The sequence below is a fragment of the Gavia stellata genome, chromosome 31 (genome assembly GCF_030936135.1).
Source record: "Gavia stellata isolate bGavSte3 chromosome 31, bGavSte3.hap2, whole genome shotgun sequence".
Taxonomy (NCBI): Eukaryota; Metazoa; Chordata; class Aves; order Gaviiformes; family Gaviidae; genus Gavia; species Gavia stellata.
Genome location: NC_082624.1, coordinates 1,549,432 through 1,568,023, shown reverse-complemented (window position 1 = coordinate 1,568,023; position 18,592 = coordinate 1,549,432). Strand labels below are relative to the sequence as shown.

Here is an 18,592-nt window from a genome sequence, read left to right as displayed (position 1 = left end):
AAGGACCATATATCTGCAGAGGGGTGTCCAGGGACCCCTATATACCCCTGCAGGAGGTTTTGGTAGGGGTGCAGGCAGCACCTTTGGCTTTGGCGAGGGTGCAAGGGGTGCAAGGCAGCACCTTTGGGTGAGCACGAACCCTTTCTCCCATCCTGATAAACGCCCAAGGGTGGGATGCGACAGCCGTCAGAGCGAAGCATCTCCGTTTCGGCACCTCCATCTCGTGGCACATCCTGCGCAGTCCGGGGCAGCGCTCAGCCCCTTCCTGCCCGCGGGGGAGGAAGAGCGAGGGCTGCGAAGGCTGCGAAGGCGCTTGGTGGAGGAGCTCGAGCCCAGTCGCCCCGTTTTCTCTGCATGGAGGTGGCCCCATGGCTTTTCTCCGACGGCTTTTTGGCTTTTCGGAGAAGAAGAAGCCGCCGAGGCGGTACGAGCACGTCAGGCGGGATGTCGACCCCGAGGAGGCCTGGCTGGTGCTGGGCGAGTTGGGTGATGGCGCTTTCGGCAAGGTCTTTAAGGTAGGAGAGCACCGCGAAACGCCGCTGGTGCCCCAAGGGTTTTGCAAATGCTTTTTTTTAATTTTTTTTTTTTGGTGCTGTCACGCATCGTGCAGCTTCCGGTGTGTGAGAAGCCAAAAAGCCTCTAAACAGCCCCAAATCTCTAGCAGAGGATGGTAGGGTCCGTGCTTGGTGCCGGCTCAGCCCGTCTCCGGCCTTTGGCATGGGGAGAGCCACCGGCTCCTGGAGCCGGCCCGTTTGCCAGCGGGTGTTTGCCTCCTCGGTTGGAGCGAGAGGGTTGAGCCGGGGATGTTTTTCTCTGCAACCACGGTGCAAAGCCTGAGCGCGACAGGAAACCCAAATTCACCGCTCGTCAGACCCACGGCAGCAGACGCCTTCCGGGGCCAGTGGTGCACGGCAGTCGTGGTCCCGGCTGGGCTTGCGCTGGCCAAACCCACCCTCTCTTCCCTCTCCGGCTTTTTCGGGGCAGCCGAATGCCTCGGCACGGCTCGCAGGATGGGGTTTTTGCTGTGGAACCACCAAAAAAGGTCCTTGGGGAGGGTTTGCTGAGCCCCCGTGGGGCTATATTGCGTCCATAGGAGAACGTAGCTTGCCGGAGAGTTTTGGGATATGGCGGGATGCTCCGGGACTTGCGCACAGGGTGGCACAGGCACACCAGGGCCACCTGCCCAAGCGCCCCGTGCGTGGGATGGCCACACATCCCTCTCCTTCCTGGCTCTGGTGACAGTGAGGTCCCTGTGTCTGTCCTCGGCATTTGGCTCGGCGGCACCTGGGGAGGGATGCGACGGGTCCAAGCTTCCCCCTCACCGAAAATCACGGGGCTGCTCCTTTCGTACCCCACGAGCCCCCCCCCGAAACCTCTCCCCCCAGGCACAGAACAAGGTGACGGGGGCGTTGGCGGCCGCCAAGGTGATCGACACCCCGAGCGAGGAGGAGCTGGAGGACTACGTGGTGGAGATCGAGATCTTGGCTTGCTGCGACCACCCCAACATCACCAAGCTGCTGGATGCGCTCTACTGGGACGGGCGGCTCTGGGTGAGCTGCGGAGGGTGCAGGTCCCCTCCCCGGGCATGAACTGGGGTCCCACCAGCGTCTCGGGGCTGGGGACTTGGTCTGGAGGGGACACGTTTGCAGACCAGGGTGGGAAACTTCTGCCTGCAGATACTGGTGGAGTTTTGTCCCGGAGGGGCCGTGGATGCAGCGATTTTGGGTAAATAAATGTTGTTTTCCGGCTGGTGCACGGCTGTCGGAGGGTTTGGGGTGGGATTGCTGAATTTCACAGCCTGGAAGGGAGTCCTGGGCTTGTGCAGCATCTCCAGGAGGGAGGATGGGTTGGGGTGCATCTTCCTCCAGGTACCCCCTGGCTTTGCGGTGGGTGCTGGGCAGGAGACATCGTTAGCGGCAGGGTTTGTTTGCGCTAACGGCAGAGCTGGAGAAAGGGTTGACGGAGGAGCAGATCCGAGCGGCTTGCAAGCAGCTGCTGCTGGCGTTGCAGTACCTGCACGGCTGCAAGATCATCCACAGGGACGTGAAGGCTGGCAACGTCCTGCTCACCCTCGATGGGGACGTCAAGCTGGGTGAGTCCCCGGGGAATCGGGGCCCCGTGGGGCAGAGGGAGGCTGGGAGGGAAGCCCCAGGGATGCTTTGCCCCAGGCGTCCTCTCTAACCACCGCTTTCTGCTCTGCAGCTGATTTTGGCGTCTCGGCCAAAAACTCCAGCACTGTCCAGCGCCGGGTGTCCTTCATCGGCACCCCGTACTGGTAGGTGCGGGGCAGAAATCCCCAGGGATGGTGGGATTTGGGAGAGCAGGTAGGTGGGCTGGAGGAGCCCAGGTATCCTGCTCCTCCTGCGGATGCTCACAACCGGCTCCTCGACACCAGGAACATCTCAAGAAACCAGATCTTTCCTCCTCCGGCCAACACCGGCTCCAGGGTGGGCTTCTCAGTAGCACGAGATTATGTATGGAGAAGACATGTGGGGTGCTGGTGGGTGCAAGCCCTCCTGGGGTAGTGTTGGAGGAGTTGGGGTTGAATCTCACCTTTTCTGCCTGTAAAGTTGTCTCTGGAGGGGGTGGCACCTGGGTTTGGTTTGAGGCAGAGGCTGGACCTCTTCCCCTCTGTCCCATGGCAGGATGGCCCCGGAGGTGGTGCAGTGTGAGACGTCCAAGGAGAGCCCCTACAGCTACAAGGCTGACATCTGGTCACTGGGCATCACGCTGATCGAGATGGCTGAGATGGAGCCCCCCTACCACGAGCTGAACCCCCTCCGGGTGCTGTTGAAGATCACCAAGTCCCAGCCGCCCACCCTGCGTCACCCCAAGAGGTGGTGAGTCCCCGTGCAGAGATGTCACCCTGACGCCGGTGATGGTGGGAGAAGTTGTCCCATGGGGCAGCTCCTGCTCGAAGCCATGTCCGGGCAGCTGGGATGGGCTCTCGGACCGTAAGTGATGCTGGTCATGACTTCTCCAAGCCCAGCTCTGGAGGTGGCACCATGGGGTTCCCGTCACACCACCTTGGCCTGCGGAAGGTGACACTGTTGGGCAGCAGTGGGGTGGGGACCTCCTGCCAAGGTGCTAGCAGAGCCTGGGTGTCCCTAGCATCACCCCAAACTCTGTGGGGCCCACAGTGGGGGTGACAGGGAGCTTCTGGCCCCATGCTCACAGCGACCATCCCACAGGTCTGAAGACTTCAAGGACTTCCTGAGGAAATCCTTGGAGAAGAGCCCCGAGGCGCGGTGGTCGGCCAGCCAGCTCCTGCAGGTGGGTAGCACCCATCGCCACCTGCGCGGGGTGGTGGGACCCATCCCTGGTGCTGACCCCGCTCACCACTCTTGCTCCTACCCAGCACCCCTTCGTGGCGGGCATCTCCGACAAGCGGCCGCTCCGGGAGCTGGTGGCTGAAGCCCGGGCTGACGTGCTGGAGGAAGAGGATGAAGAGGAAGGTCCAGTCCCATTGGTGCGTGAGTAGCGACCGGCTGGGGTGCAAGATCCCTCCAAACCTTTCCATGAGCTCCTTGAGCCTCACCTCTCCCCCGTTGTCCATCCCACAGCCTGGGCAGGAGCATGGAGAGTCCTCCTGTCCCCCGATCCCGGGGGGTCCCCCGGAGCATCAGCCCCCGGCCACAGCGGGAAGAGTCGGTGAGGAGCCAGGCATCCCATCCGATGTCCGGGCGGTGGCAGAGCCCAGGACCAAGAGAGCATCCGACTTCTTGAAGCAAATGAGGAGGAGGTCCTCGCCCGAGCCCGCAGGCTCCGTGAGGCTCCCTGCGAAAAGGCCGTCCGAGTTTCTGAAGCTGATGCGGCGCAGGTCATTTTTTGGAGGGATGAAGTCCCAAGAAACAGCTAAGGAGCAGCACGGGGCAGAGCCGAGTGGGTTGGAGGTTACGGCGCTGGCTGCTCCTCAAGGGACATCACCTCCAACAGAGGCAGGAGAAGTTCAAGGGTGTCGAGAAGAGGAGAGCAGCTCTCTGGGGACCCCCTGCCACGCGGCCGAGCTCCCCTCGGGGCCACAGCGAGCAGGAGACCTTGCTGAACTGCAAGAGCTGAAGGCAGAGCAGGTTGGACCCAAGGCAGAGCCCCAGGAGGAAAGCCAATGTGCCGATGCATCACCGGTAGTCGAATCGCCCACGGAGGGACAGCTTGCAGCCCAACCGAGCCCCGTTTCGACCCCCAAAAGTGATGTCAAAAAGGAGTCAAGCAGAGACCCTACTTGTAACTCCCTGGCCCTGCCTGCACCCACGGATGGGGACTGGGGCAGAGGCTTGGCCGTGGGGCGGCTGGTGGCAGCCCTGGACCTGTGGACTGCAAGGACCAAAACCCAGAGCTTCAAGTCGCTGGCAAAGCATCAGCACCGGGTTACTTGGTCATTGGTAGACCTGAAGGTTGAGGTTGGCTCCACTGGGGCTGAAGATGGCCTTGGGAAGGATGGTGATGGAGCAGAGAGGGCACCCATGGGACCTGAGGGTGCTGGAGAGCCTGGGGAGACTGAGCTGGTGGAGGAGAGGGTGCCACGGGCTGAAGAATCACTGATGTTCAGTGTGATGGAGGAGGTAGTGGTGGGGTCAGATGTTCTCAAGGGGTGGCAGGAGCCTCCAGCCGGTCTGGGAGAGGCCGGAGAGAGGAACAACGGGGAGAGAAACTCGGCCGTGTGCGAGCCCATCGCTGACCCCCTGGGCCTGGGTGAGCGGGAGGTGGGGAGGAATGAGGAGGAAGCCGCAGACAACGCTGAAACTGGGGTGGAAACTCTTCCCGAGGAAGCCCTGGTGCCAGCAGAAGTGAAATTGGAAGAGGATGCTGTAAAAGGGTGTTTGACCGGAGACGGTAAACCAGCGGGAGATGCAGCCAGCCCGGGGGAAGTGATGCTGGCAGGAGAGGAACCGGAGGCAGCCCCGGCAGCATGTGCAGGAGAGGGACCTGCACGTGCAGAGACCCAAAATTCAGCAGAGGATTTCTCCCCTGTGGAGATCCCGGGGCCTGTTGAAGAAGAAACAGAAAAGAAAGCGGAAAACAGCCCCGGAGACAACCAGCCAGGAGCTGCTCGTGGGAATGGCTGGAAAGGACAAGATGGAAATGATGGCGAGCTTGGAGAAGACGGGGTGCAGGTTGCTCCAGCTCCTGAAGGGCCATCAAGGGATGGACCTGGAGAGGAGATGAGTGGCTTGGAGGGTCACGGAGCCGTGCCAGGGCCCCAGGAGGCCCTTGGTGGACATCCAAAGGCCACAAAGACCGTGAGCTTTGACGCTGCCCTTGTCCGCACCTCTTCCCAGGCGCGGGCAGCGTGGGAAGCAGGGAACACACCAGATCCATCCATCACGTCAAAGCAGGGAGAGGAGCCATCCCCTGTGGAAAACCCTGCAGACGTACAAGGTCCAAGCACCCTCCCTGCCACAGCGCAGCCTTTCCCCTCTGCCGGGGAAGCCCAGCAGGTGAGAAGTTTGCAGGTAACACGGCCACGTGAAGCTGCCCCATCTTGCATGAGCTCCCATGTTGGGTTTACATAGTTTTGGGCGGTCTGCGCTCAAACCCTTTCTCCCGGTCGCAGGAACCTGCCTCGCTGCAAAGGACGGTCAAGAAAACCCGGAGGTTCGTGGTGGATGGGGAGGAGGTGAGCGTGACAACCGCCAGGACCGTCGGCAAGGCTGGGGCAAGGGATGAGATGGTGCGCTCGGCTCGGTGAGTGACGCTGGTAGCGGAGGGGCCACCAGGCATCTTCCACCCCTTTCTGGACAAGGAGGATCAGGGGTGAGGGTGTGTAAGGCAGGATGGGTCTGCGGGACTCTGTAAAGCACAAGTGCTCGACCTCCAGGCTTGGAAAACCCATCTGCCTCCCTGGCTGGGGTCTATTCCAGCAGGAGAGCATGGGCAAGCCCTTCCATGCATCCTCAGTGCTGCGCAGTAGGGACACGTGAGGAGCCAAAATGTTGCCCAGCCCCATATCTGGTATGTCCAGCAGCCAGCTTCAGGAAAGAAGAGGGGAATATCTTCTCCCATAAGCTCTCCCGTCACCCAAGGAGAGTAGGAAAGGATGAAGGGGGAGATGGAGGGGCAGCAACATCAGCTGAGCTTGGGAGCATGGCCACCATGGACCCAACATGTCTTCTTGCTGGAGAAAGTCTTCTCTGTGATGTTGCACCACGGCTGAGCTTCTCCCCTCCTTTAGCCACCTACAAGTCAGCCATCCTGGGAGAGAGCGAGGTGCCTCCAGGGCCACCGTCGGCCCCCTCTCACCCCAATTCTCCAAACCTTTAGGCGCCAGGAGCTCCGCGAGCTGCGAGTGCTGCAGAAGGAAGAGCAGCGAGCTCAGAGCCAGCTGGAGCAGAAGTTTCACCAGCAGCGGGAGCAGATGTTCCGTCACATCGAGCAGGAGATGACGGTAACCGAACCATCGTCCCTTGGTGCCATGATATAGTCACAGAGGGACACGTGCAAGGGGGTGCTGGGGTCCCGTTGTGGGAGGTGCCAGGGTCTGGGGGGGGTTTGGTTGCTTTGGTGGCCACTTCTTCTGGTCTGCATGGCAGAGCAAGAAGGAGTTTTATGACCGGGAGGTGGAGAGCTTGGAGCGGCGCTACCAGCAGCTGAAGGAGCGCCAGGAGCTCGAGTACACGGCCAGGCTGCAAGACGAGGCCAAGCGCCTCAAGTCCCTCCAGGAGAAGGACTGCAGGAGGAAGATGCAAGAGCTGAAGGGCGACGGGAGAGAGGTGAGGGTCTGGGACAGCGCTGGGTTCCCGGGCCGTGCCACCAGGAGCCTGGGGACCGTCTCCCCTGGGTGCTGGGACCAAGTCCCTCCGTTGCTCACCGCAGGAGCAGCGGTTCCTGCAGCAGCAGCAGGAGGAACTCAACGCAGCCCTGCAGAGGGTCGTCCAGGAGCACAAGAAGAAGATGACGTCCATCGACTGGGAGTGCATCAGCAAGATCCATAGCCTCAGGAGAGGTGGACCGGGCTGGGAGGAGGAGGATGGAGAGTTTTTGGGGGTCTTGCTGGGGGTTTTTGGAGGTGGTCACGGTGCTGTGGTCTTGCCTGGCAGCTCGCGAGTCGGTGGTGTGGAGCGTGGAGCAAGGGCACCTGCAGGAGAAGTACCAGCTCTTCAGGCAGCAGGTGAAGGAGCAGCACGCACTGCAGAGGCAGCAGCTCCGCAAGCGCCATGAGAAGGTGAGGTGGGAACCGCCGGCGCTGCTCCCCGGTTCCTGTGGACTCCTGACCCCTCTCCTGGCTCACCCTCCTGCTCCTTTCCCAGGAGACGGAGAGGATGAACCGCTTCCACCAGCTCTTGCTGGAGGATCTGAGGAGCCAGCAGGCTCAGGAGCGGACTCAGCTGCTGAAAAGCCAGCGCTGCGACGCCAAAATCCGCCTGGCCCTCTTCAAGGACAACCTGAAGATCCAGGAGGCTAATGGGGCCAAGCAGAGGGAGAGGGCCAAGCAGGTACAAGGACCTGCCCAGGGCCAACGAGGTTCCCCAGCACAAAGTATGGGGAAAGTCCCCAAAAAGCTCTAAGCGATGACTTTTGGGGAAGGGGAGGGTGACACGGGCTGTCCCCCACCGCAGTTCGTGCAGCAGGAGGAGAGGCGGCAGCGAGCGGAGGCGCAGCAGCAGCAGGAGCAGCAGGCGCAGCAGCTGCAGCAGCTGCAGCAGCAGCAGGCTGAGAGCCTGGCAGAGCTGGAGCAGATGCAGGTACCGGAGACCACTGCAAAACTGTCCACCCCGGGGGGGCTTCCCACACCCCTGCTACCTCTCCTCGAGCACCCTCCTTCCCGTTTCCACCTCCCCTCTCCCAGAGCGAGAAGATGCACCTCTTGGCAGAGCAGGAGAGGAGGCAGCTGGGGCGGCTGGACCAGGAGCATGCCATGGAGCTCAGCGAGTGGAAGCAACGGCTGGCTGCCCGCAAGGAGGTGAGTGGTCCTGCAGCCCAAAGCATCTCCTCCCTGTCTTGGCCCAGCTCACGGGATGCGCTGGAGGGCTGCTCTCCCCACTGGAGGGCTGCTCTCCCCGCTGCAAGCCCCTGCGACGTGGGGCACGGGCCATGGCAGCATTGCTTTTTCTCCTCCAGATGCTGGAGGAGGAATTGGGGAACTCGCTGCCGGTGCAGCGGCGAGGAGGGCTGCACGGCACCCACAGCAGCAACAGGATCACCCGCTTCTTCCACCTCTCCTCCTGACGCTGCTACCGTGCGAATTACTGGGGAGCGAGATGGAGGCAGCTGCCTGGGGACCAGTCCCACGGCCTTTCCAGGAGATGGGACCGAAGGATCCCAAAGGCAAGGCGAGGGGCAGCTGCTCCGGGGATGCTGAGCCCCGGGACCGAGCAGCCGCGCAGGACGTGGTACAGATCCCGGGGGTGGCAGGCGTGGTGGTGGTCAGGCCCACCCTCGCCGTGCTGGAGGGGCTGGGGCGAAGCAGGCGCTGCCCCCCCGAATCGCCCCAGGAGCCGCTCGGGGAAGTGCCCCCCCCACTGGTCTCGAAGCTGTGGATATAGGGGGGTTGCTGGCGCTTCCCGTGCGGATCTCCCCTCAGCTGAACGGCAACTCGAGGAAATACATCCTTTCTTGAAGACAGTCCCTGTTTGTGACTATTTTACTTAAAACCTCTCGTTTTGCGCCCCACCAGTGCACCCTGTGTCCCCAACCTGCCCCCTCGGGCCGGCTCTCAGGCAGGGGGGGCCCAAGCCCAGCCTCTGCCCCAGGGGGGCTCTCGGGGGCAGAGTTGGCAGCACGGGGCCAGCACTGGAGCCAGGTCTAGGCTCCAGCACCCTGCAGAGCTGTTCTCCACCCACCTCGTCAGGGCCCTGAGGGCACTAATAAGCCCTAAAGGCTTTGACCAGCCTCACCAGGGGTCTTGACCCACACCCGTGGCCCAGGAGCTCCACTGAAGCTCAGCTCAAGGGCTTTGGTCCCTGCCTGAGCTGCTTTGGGAGCGCTGGTCTCCCTGCCTTATCACCTCGGACCCAATCCTGAGCTGCAGACTGACTTCCCGGCTTGATGTTGGACCTGCCTCAGCACCATGAACTTGCCTGGTGATCTCAACTCTCAGTTGAACCTGGCCACCATCTCTGGGTTGGTCCTGCTCACATCGCTCAGGTACTGGAGGACGGGGTCCTGGCTGGTGATGCTCTGGCCGTGCGATCCCCCAAGGCTCCCGGCTCACCTTTCTTTAGGGAGCCACCCCTCTCTTGCTGCTCCCCGACACTGATGTTATTTTAACCTCTCTCCTGTTTTGAAGACTCCTTCTTCCCCACCTCAAAGGCCCATCTACAAAGTCTGTAGCAATTTATTATCGTTAAGCTCGGTATAAAAGGTAAATTGTTTCTGGGGGCAGGGATGAGCAGGACTACAGGAGGAACTGGAGACATCATTAACAGTCAGTCCACGTACTGGGAATTACAGACAGACAGTGAGTGACACACAGAGGAGCCTTCTGCTAGCAGGCACTGGCGCTTCACAGTGAGATGGAGGAATTCCGCTACCCAGACCCAGGGAAGAGCTGACGGATCCAAGATGGCAGGAGCCAGGCAGGCTGAGCTGCAACCGTCCATCTGTAGGGGTCCTATGATTAGGTAGGACATCTTTGATTTAAAAGTCTTCCTGAGTTGCAGAGACCAGTGGGATTTCTCAGCAATGGTGCTGGGAGGAGAAAAATCTGCCACTGATGAGAGAGTCCAGAGTGAGCACCGGTCAGCTGGGAAGCTGAGCTCTGTCCTGTGGGTCAGCCCCGGTGGTCTGCTCCGCACAGGGCTCAGTTGTCTTGTTTCACTAGGACATCAGAGAGGTCCTCTGTGCCCTCCAGCTTCAGATTCTGGGAATATAAAAGTAAAGCTAAGTTCAACAAAGCCAGGCTCTTCCCCTCTGAGCCTGAAGGCCCGGCATAAAAAAGCCCACATGATGAATGTTCAGAACAACCCCAGCCCCTTCTGTCACCATCAGTGCAGGCAAGACCAAGGCTTCCCCATCGGCTGTTGCTTCAGATGTTGAAACGCTCGCAATGCTTAGAACAACACTGAGCAACAAAGCGCTCGCCCCTTTGCTGCCAGACCCAAGGACAAGGAAGGACAGACAGCAGTTAGGCTGGAAATGCTACGAGTGCTTAACCACGGGCTGTTGTTCCCAGAGCGTCAGCCTGATTTATATTCCCTATAAGCATGACACCGGGACTTAAGTTGGGAAGTCCTGATGTAGCAAGAAAATGGCCCTGCTCCTGGCGCTTTTCACTGCGCGTTTCACCCGCTGCTTCTCCTGCGTGCACGCTGCGCTTACCTTCTCATTTGCCAAATGCAAGAGGCAGGCGAAGGCTAAGGGGACAGACAGATTGTTAGCCATCACAGAAGGCAGCCTACAAAAGAGAAGGCAGAAGGTTAGGATGGCCAGAGCCTACTCAAACCCGACGGATGGAGCATGCCTGTAAGGACCAGGTTGCCAAAGATTAGCTCCTCCTCAGGGATCTGGTTTTCTCTACCTTTCCCCTCCCACTAGCAAAGAATTGGCCAAGCTGAATACAACCCATAGCTCCCCCAGGCAAACCCAGAGAGCAAGAGAAGAGATTTTTTTCCCCGTCAGGGTTCAGTTAGCAGGTTGCAATAGACACAAAGGGGTCAGGTTTGCCCAAACTCAGCTGAAGTCTGTCCCCCATCTTCCATCCAATCTTTTTTAGGGCCTCTCTACCTGTGAAGCAGTTCCTTTGTGATGCTGCTGAAGACCTTCTCCCCTGCTACCACTGATGTGTTCTTCTCGTTCTCTGCATCTTCCACCTATTTAGCAAAAAGACAGAGACTGCTGAGACAGACTTTTCTCCCCAGTATTCAGCCTTGTGTTCAGAGAAAAACCACTGCAAGTTACACTCCACTGTCCTTACCAACCGTCCCATGGGAGCAAGATTACTAGAAAGGAATTGCTGCTAAACCTGCTCTAGTCTGTCTCTGCAGGAGTTAAGCACAGTTACCTGCAGGGCATTCTCTTATCCTCGGGCCTACTGAGGTGTCTGGCTCTCCCTGCACTCACCTCTACCGCTGTTTCTTTCTTCTGTCCATCAGTCAAGAGGTCCCACATGTTTTTCTTCAACCTCTTCATGTCCATTTTCTTGGCTGTCTTTGCATACTGAATTGCTATTTTATTGACCTGAGGAAAAGAAGTCCAGGGTTAGCTGAGAGCAACGGAGCAGAAGCGGCAGCGCTATCCTCAATCAGGACCACAGGAACAATCAAAACATGGTTCTCCTTGGGAACAATGGTGAACACTATCTTACTACTAAACCTTTGATTTTTTATCACAAGGGTTCATTTGGGAATAAAGTGTCCAGCAGCAAACCCAGGAGATCCTGCACCAGCGAAACTGCTGTCTCAGGACTTCTAAACACCCGAGGTGTTGAGAGGCTTTGCTCCAGACCTGCCCAGTGAGCAGTTCACAGCTTGGCGACAACATGAGTCCTTACCTTCTGGGGCTCAGCAATGAGGTTCAGCTCTCCATACGTTGTGATATCGACATCGCCAACAAGCCTGTTGAGCTCGGTGTCTTGACCCTCAGGGTGGGTGGTAAGGTTGAACTCCCCTGCCTGTCCCATGAATTGAACGGGGTCATTATCGTCATCGCTGTCTGCAGCCTGATGAAGAAGAGATACAGCAGTGAGGTCACCCAGGGACATCTTTGAGGAGCCAGAGATGTCCTGCACTCAGATAACAAGAGGACCCGCCTCTCAGGAGGGTGGCGATACCTGCTCACCTTCCCCATGGAACATGTTCTTATTCAGCCTCTCCCCACGGCGCTTAGGCTGGGCTAAGGCTAAACCCAAGGGAGATGTAGAGTGCAGAATGTCAAGAGACTGTCTACACAGAAAGATAACAAAGACGAGGGCTCTCCTGCCAGAGTGGGACCAGCCGAGACTTGTCACAAAGACGCTCAGGAGGCAGCGCCGGCCTGGCAGAAAGCTGAAGCTTTGGAAGAAATCTACTTCAACAGGAGCTGGAAACAGCTGGGAGCAAACCTCACTGTGTAGAGATGACTCAGAGGTGAGCAATGGCATTTACTTCTACTTTAGGGCACAGGTGTATGGAAAAGGCTGGAATGGAGTTTCTGCAGCAAACTGACTGGCCAACACCAAAGGCAGCGAGTTTAGTTGATGTGGTTTGAGTGAGGGCACAGAGCAGAGACTCCTACAGCTTTGTCATCATCTGCAGCGCCAATTCTTTTTCCCTAGTATTTAATTCTGGATGCAGATTCTTCCTAAATTATTCCCACCACATATCAAATATAGGCAACAGAAAGAAATCTTCTTGTTCCAGTTACCTGCAATGCAGGGCAGAAATTGGAGGTGTCATTGGGATTGTTGTAATCATACTCGCCAATCTCATCTTCGTGATCCAACGAGCTGTCCGGCTCAGACGTCCTGCAGAGCTACAGACAAAACCAGGGGTCAGGAATGGAAAAACTCTAAATACTTCCCCAAGCAATGCCTGCGCCTTGTTCCTTCATCAGCTCCCCTTTTCCCAGCCTGCTGGCTCTTCCTCCTCCTCACATACCAGCTCTCTAGCAAGCCCCCTGTAAAGCACAACAGCTACGCACAGCTACTTTGGCACCCACAAGCAGGTCAGTTCAATGAGAGATATGCCGGCCCATCTTCCAGCCCTGAGGAGCATCCCGAAGCACTTCCAGCATTTGCTGAAGAGTGGTTTTGTGCATGGAATCATTGCCGACAGGCTTTTAGAGAAGACTCTTACCTTAACAGCTGGTTTGAGGAACAGCTGGAGAATGTTGTTAGGGTCATAGCTGAAGTCTGTGGGAAGTGTGGTGCTCTTTATATTCTGGCTTTCCAGAATGGATTTGGCTAGAGTTACAGATGCCTGGGGAAGGTAATAAATACCATTACCCATGAGCTATCCGCTACTTGGAAGGTTAATGCAGAAATCAGTGCTTTGAAGACAGGTCTTTGTCTGAAAGGGGGCAAGTTCTGAGATGCCTCCAAAGAGGAGTTCCACACTAGTCCACTTACAGAGCCAGAGACAAGCGATTTGCAGATGACAGTTCCAAGCCACACTGATAGGGCAAAAGAGAGAGCAGAAAGAGGCAGAAACTCAGCACGTACCTTGGCCTTACGGAAATATGCCTCAAAGTCAATATCCTCATCAAAGTTCAGTTCAAACGCTTTCTTTGCACTCCTTTTCTTGGTCTCTTTTTCAGAGTCAGCATCTGCTGCAGAAAGGAAGGAAACTGTCAGCACTTTGTGACAGAGTAAGGACAACAAGCTCACTCCTAACTTGAGCATCTCCTCCACACAGAAAGGTCACCTACAAGGACTTTTCCCTTTGTTATAGGAAAGCAAGAGGTGTTGCTCTCAGCTTCATGTTTTAAAGGGATCAGTATCTTTTTATAGGAGCAGAAAGTGTAATTTAATCTTCAGTTTTTATGCAGAAGGTGGGAAACAGCAGCAGGAGCTGCATTAGTGCTAGTATCTCCTATTGCTGCAGAGAGAGACACCCCCTCAACTTTGAGCATTATTAACAAACCCAAACTATAGAGAATACGTTAGCCACCAAAGGATCTGCATGTGACCGAGAGCCTTCCTGGTGTCTGAACTCAGTACTGCTTCCCCTCTGGCTAGAAAAGAGCCATGCAGGCTTGTTCCCTTCTTTACTGGCCCTACTTGGCAACTCAGATGCCACCCATCTCCAAAGGTAAGCAGGACCGGGCAGTAGCTGCATCTGTAGCATCTGAGCCACCGTCTCTAAATACGTACCTTTGTGTCGAGGTTTGAAACGCCAGTGCTCTGGGCCAGCCCACATTGACAGAGTTCGGGGACTGAAGTAGGAGTATTCCCCTGGTTTCATGGAGAGATGAAGGCACATGGTCCCGATGTCTCCCTCTCCAAAAGGAACCGCATCAGTTCTGGAAGGAGCACACATGCTGCTCAGTGAAATCATTCCTTTGCACACACCGGGCCTGAGCGCGCATTTAATATCCAGATCAGCTCTGTACAGCCATTGCCCGCTCCCTCTGCCGGCACGCGTGCAGGACTCCCGCTCTTTAATCAGTGAACGGTACTGGGGGTGTTGCACTGTCTGGAGTCCGTGAGGCTGCTGCAAAAAGGGAGGTGGATTTGCCAAAGGGCAGGTGGAAACTGGGCAGCAGAACGAGCAGACGAGCAATCGCTCTGGGGAAATGTGACCATAGGAAAAGGTCCCCTTGGAGTGTAGAGATATTACTGTAATGCATTCCTGGACATACCCGAAACTGGAGCAGAAAGCAAGATACAGCCAGATGGGAAACGTGTACACAGTAAATTAAAGATTCCCCAGAAAGCTACCAGAAGTTGTCACTAGCTACCAAAGCAAAGCTATAGATTTTTAGTGACTACTTACCCCTTGCTCTGGCAAATTGTTCCAAAGGATTTGAGGTTTTCTGTGAATTCCCCAATCTTGTCTACTACCGTACTCCTGGGGGAGTCAGAACTGAAGTTGTCATCTGGCAGGGTGGGAACACAGTCTTCCACGTCGCTGCCTATCTCTGCATTGATATCGAACACTTGGTCGCTCTTCTTAAATTTATCCAACAGGGCTGACACTGACTGTAGGAGAAGAAATTGTAGGATATCAGCAGCCCTGCAGCGCAACATCCCACTGCCCTGTGTATCTGGGAGATCGCTTTGGCCGTGAGCACAGAATACAGCTCAAGTATCCCACCCGGCACAGAGCTCACAAACATACCTCATCGTGGGATTCAGCATCCCACTTTGTAAACTGGAAATCAGCCAGCGAAGAGCAGATGGGGCGTTTCTCAGCGCACTGCGCCAGCAGGGCTAGAGACAAGGAGAGCAAGGGGGAGAGATTAGATACAGGATGAAGCGACCAGCACCTAAAACAAGTGCCAGGCATTAAATCATTCTTAAAGCCACATACGTAGGCAGCCCTTCTTGCATGTAGGGCAGCGCAGGGCTCGCTGCAAAAGCAGTCAGGCTCATTTCTCAGCAGAAAGGGAGAGTTCAATTGCTACCCTACCTCAAGGGTGGGCATAACGCTGGGAATCTTATCAGAGCAGTGGCGCTGGGTAGTATGTACAGGCTCAAAACACTCTAAGAAGGTCAGTCCTTAACCTGGAGCACATTAATCTCAACTGCTGCACAGCTCAGACCACGTATACGTGCTGTGTGACAGATCTGCCAGAGGTTAAGCTACACGTAGTGATTTAAAACCTACAAAGGTCCTGTTTTTCCAGCAACCAGTCTCAACTTGAGCAGAATCAGAGCAATGGAGCCACAGAGTAGCCAAGCAGTGAACAAAAGCACAAGTCAAGCTGGCTGAGACTAAAATGAGCACACTTGGGAGATGAAAAAGATCGAAAGGTCTGGATGGGACCCTTTGCTTAGCGGTTACCGGCACTCACGCTTTAAATCCGTCACTTTCACAGGATCAGAGTTTGGCAGTGTGAGCGTCTCTGAAGAAGGGAGAGGCACGATCTTCGAGTCAAAGAGGAGCTCACTGTGGCAGCTTTGGGTACGGAGCCCGGTGAGGAAAATGCCAGCTGTGCTGCATTCATCAAAAGATGCGGCTGTTTTCTGGAACATGGGATCGACCTACAGGTACGGAATGAAGCAGAGAATCAAGGAAAGGAGTAGATGGAGGGGGTGAAGCAGGTCTCTGCAGGAGACTTTTAAGTACAGATCCGAAGGGAGAATGACCCACGCATCTTTTTCGGCGAGGAGAGAGCTCTCACAGCTGCCTCACACAGGGGGAATATACGTGACTAGGAACAATCTTGCTATACTAGCGGAATTCAGAGACATGCATGTGAATGTTAGAGCCCAAGAGAGGAATGCACAATAAGGAAAACAATAGAAATGAGAAAGATGAGGCGACATCTCCTTTCCTCCACCAGAATGCAGCTGCTAGAGCAGCCCCCCTCCACCCACCTCACATCTGCGACGAGCCTCCGACACATTGATGTTATTCAAGTTCTGCTCGATGGTTTTGAATGAGTGCTTTTTCTTTGTCTGAACTCTCTTGGCAGCCTCAGGAGATGGAGTGTCTTCTAAAAGGAAAAGAACAAGTTACACTTAGAAAACTTGCTAAAATACCCTACGGAGGGATAGCACAACTTTTACTTCAGTTTGTACGACAAACACACAAAAACCCAGTGGGCATGAAGTTACCCAATGAGGTATCTATTAGCAGGAACCACCAATGTTTTCTTGGCTGGATGCTGCATTTCTTTTTATCAACTCTATTTTATCTTACCAGCACATTTTCATTTCAAAGCAAAGGACAGCAAAGAGTGAGGCACTTCATTCTTAATGTTTCAGATTAGGCCACCTTTGGTTTGCATTCAAATCTTTGGGCCAAATTGTTGCTCAATCCTGTATTCAACGGATTCGCGTTCTCATCTCAAGCGCCCAGGCAAACTAATTTGAGATTTCCCAGCCCTTGAAAAATGAAGTTAGCGGTTCTCTCCTAGGTGTACAAATCACTTCGAAATTCGTGAGTGTTATGTAAGTACGCTGATTTCTCTTAGGCGCAGGTAGAACGGAAACAGCTTAACAGAAAATGAGCGAATGGCACACCTCCTTCTGGGCTGTCCACGTTTTTTGTAGGTGCCGAGTTCTTGCCCAAGCCTCCCAGAACTTTGTAGGTATCCGCATGGACCACATCCACGCGCACGGCGTAAATCTTCGCGCTGGCATCAAGCGTGCCAGCTGCTATCTGACAGGAGGAACAAAGGATGCCAATTTTAGTTAAAAGGAAAAAGTCTCATCTAGAAGATGCATACGCAGAAGACAAGCTGCAGACCTGAATTTCTGAATGCTCTGTATTACAAGCAAAATTTTGAACAATTGAGAAAGGGTTTATCCTGAAACCTACTGGAGACCTGCAGGGGTCAAGATGTGTCTTCCCAGGCAGAGCCTACCGTTTGCTTTATCAGGTCCTCTGGAAGGGATCACACAGAATACTTAGTTGCCAAGGTTAAGCAACGAGGAGAAGCAGAAAGGTGCGGATTTGCATCTGTCAAGAGACCTCTCTCCTCCATGCCTTCTTTTGGGTCATCCCCTTGGTATCGGTCTATTTTCCCAAATTACGAAGTCAAAAGAGGTGAAGCGCAGGAGATGCCAAGTGCTCTTTTCGATCACAGACCCTCCCAGGAATCTGAAGGACCACCCACTGAAAACCTGTGCACCATTTCCCATCCCTTCCTCAGTTTCATCCACAGCTAGCTCAGGAGTTCCTTGAGGCCACATTCAAAAGCCCTGCCATTTGTTCATTCACCCAAAAATTCAGTTCTCCCTCCTAGCATCAGTCAACTATTATAGCGAGTAAGTCTTTGCCCTGGCCTACTCTGATCCATCCCGGATCAAAATTAGAGTTAGCCACGCTACCTTCCTTTCTTTTCCAGCCTTGATTTGTTACTGGTTGTAACACCCAGTATTTACCTCAGAAGCCTCACAAGTCTTACTTTTAAACAAGCTCTCCTTTTGAAGGACCGTAACTGAAAGAATTCACCCTCTAATTTCTGTGGGACAAAAGGATTCAACACTGTAAACTTCTGCGAAAAGTGGCTGTGCTGCCTGTACCAGATATTTTGAGTGGAGGTAGCCAGCTCAGTTACTTTCAGCATTATTTGAGGTTTGTTCGTGATTAAACCTTCAGCTAAATGCCAGTCGGAGACAAAGCACCACCGTGACCGGGCAGCAATTCCTCTCACCTTGAAGTTGGTCAATTCAGAGTCTTTCTGTTTCAGGATCTCGGTCATGTAGTCTATCAGGTGTAAGCCAAAGGCATTCTTCGTGGTGATTTTCTGAAACAAAGCACAGCTCAGAACTGATCCCCTGGCAAATGACACCTGTCAAAACTGTCTGAACCCTCATCCCACGGGGGTATTTAGAGCAGGACCGAGGGGATACGGTCAGTGCTCTGTCCTGCTTTAAGCTGGGAGGGCAGCACCAGGGGCCCAGATCTGGCTGTGGCTTGGATCAGGGAGGTGGCTGAGGGGGCTTGGAAGAAGAATAACTCCGTAGCCACGGCTCAAGGGGTTTAAAATCCCTCCTGGCCTTGCAACCACGGCCGGGCGGAGGTGGTGTGAGAGGGGCCGGGGGCAGGAGCCCTCCCCGAGGCGGCGGACTCACGTTCTCGGTGGAGAGCTTGATGCAGGTGCTGTAGTGGTCCGAGATCTGAGCGTTGGTCCACTGAGGGAGCGCCGGCAGCCATGCCTCCGCCTGCCTGGGGGAGACACGGTGGTTTGGGGACCCTCCGCGTACCGCACCCCCCCCCCAAACTCCTCACACCGGGCCCGGCCGTACCTGGGCGCGGGTGAGGCGAGGCCCAGCGGCGAGTCGGTGCTGCCGAGCTGGAGATCGGTGGCCCTCGAGCGCCGGCGTTGCCGCCTCTCCCGTTCATCGTCGTTACCGGGGCACTCGGCCAGCACGGGGGTGCCGGTGGTGGCGAGGGACCGCGGGGCGGGGGAGGCGGCGGGGGCCCGGCGGGGCGTCGGGGCGCTCATCCTGACGGCGGGGACCGGCCGGGCCTCGCCGCCTCAGGCCCAGCGCCGCCCCGCCCACTCCTCGCCTCCGGGCCAATCGATACGCGGCTCGGCCGAGCGACGACCAATCCGAATGCGC

General features: G+C 56.1%; 2 protein-coding genes across 4 annotated transcripts; one reads left to right on the top strand and one right to left on the bottom strand.

Moving 5' to 3' along the window:
- The first annotated feature begins 226 nt into the window (after positions 1–226).
- Positions 227–8,209, top strand: LOC132319753 (serine/threonine-protein kinase 10-like). Its single transcript, XM_059831372.1, has 18 exons — positions 227–515; positions 1,386–1,550; positions 1,677–1,725; positions 1,943–2,092; positions 2,203–2,275; positions 2,646–2,840; positions 3,192–3,273; positions 3,359–3,469; positions 3,564–5,438; positions 5,555–5,685; positions 6,262–6,385; positions 6,531–6,710; positions 6,814–6,943; positions 7,038–7,162; positions 7,248–7,433; positions 7,557–7,682; positions 7,787–7,900; positions 8,059–8,209. The coding sequence occupies exons 1-18, from the start codon at positions 369–371 to the stop codon at positions 8,164–8,166; spliced, it is 4,071 nt and encodes a 1,356-aa protein (XP_059687355.1). The 5' UTR covers positions 227–368; the 3' UTR covers positions 8,167–8,209.
- A 1,321-nt stretch (positions 8,210–9,530) lies between these two features.
- Positions 9,531–18,327, bottom strand: NCAPH (non-SMC condensin I complex subunit H). 3 transcript variants are annotated; one of them, XM_059831485.1, is made up of 17 exons: positions 18,275–18,327; positions 18,101–18,194; positions 17,680–17,772; positions 16,544–16,682; positions 15,896–16,014; positions 15,370–15,559; positions 14,694–14,785; positions 14,349–14,554; positions 13,727–13,875; positions 13,076–13,182; positions 12,711–12,833; positions 12,280–12,387; positions 11,429–11,596; positions 10,999–11,115; positions 10,663–10,748; positions 10,258–10,333; positions 9,531–9,799 (listed from the first exon to the last, which is right to left on the bottom strand). In XM_059831485.1, exons 3-17 carry the CDS (start codon positions 17,725–17,727, stop codon positions 9,740–9,742), a joined length of 1,788 nt encoding a protein of 595 aa, XP_059687468.1. In that variant the 5' UTR covers positions 17,728–17,772; positions 18,101–18,194; positions 18,275–18,327; the 3' UTR covers positions 9,531–9,739. The 3 variants fall into 3 exon arrangements, with proteins under 3 accessions (XP_059687468.1, XP_059687467.1, XP_059687469.1); XM_059831484.1 differs by having other exon boundaries at positions 10,663–10,733; XM_059831486.1 differs by having other exon boundaries at positions 14,457–14,554.
- Positions 18,328–18,592: the final 265 nt, after the last annotated feature.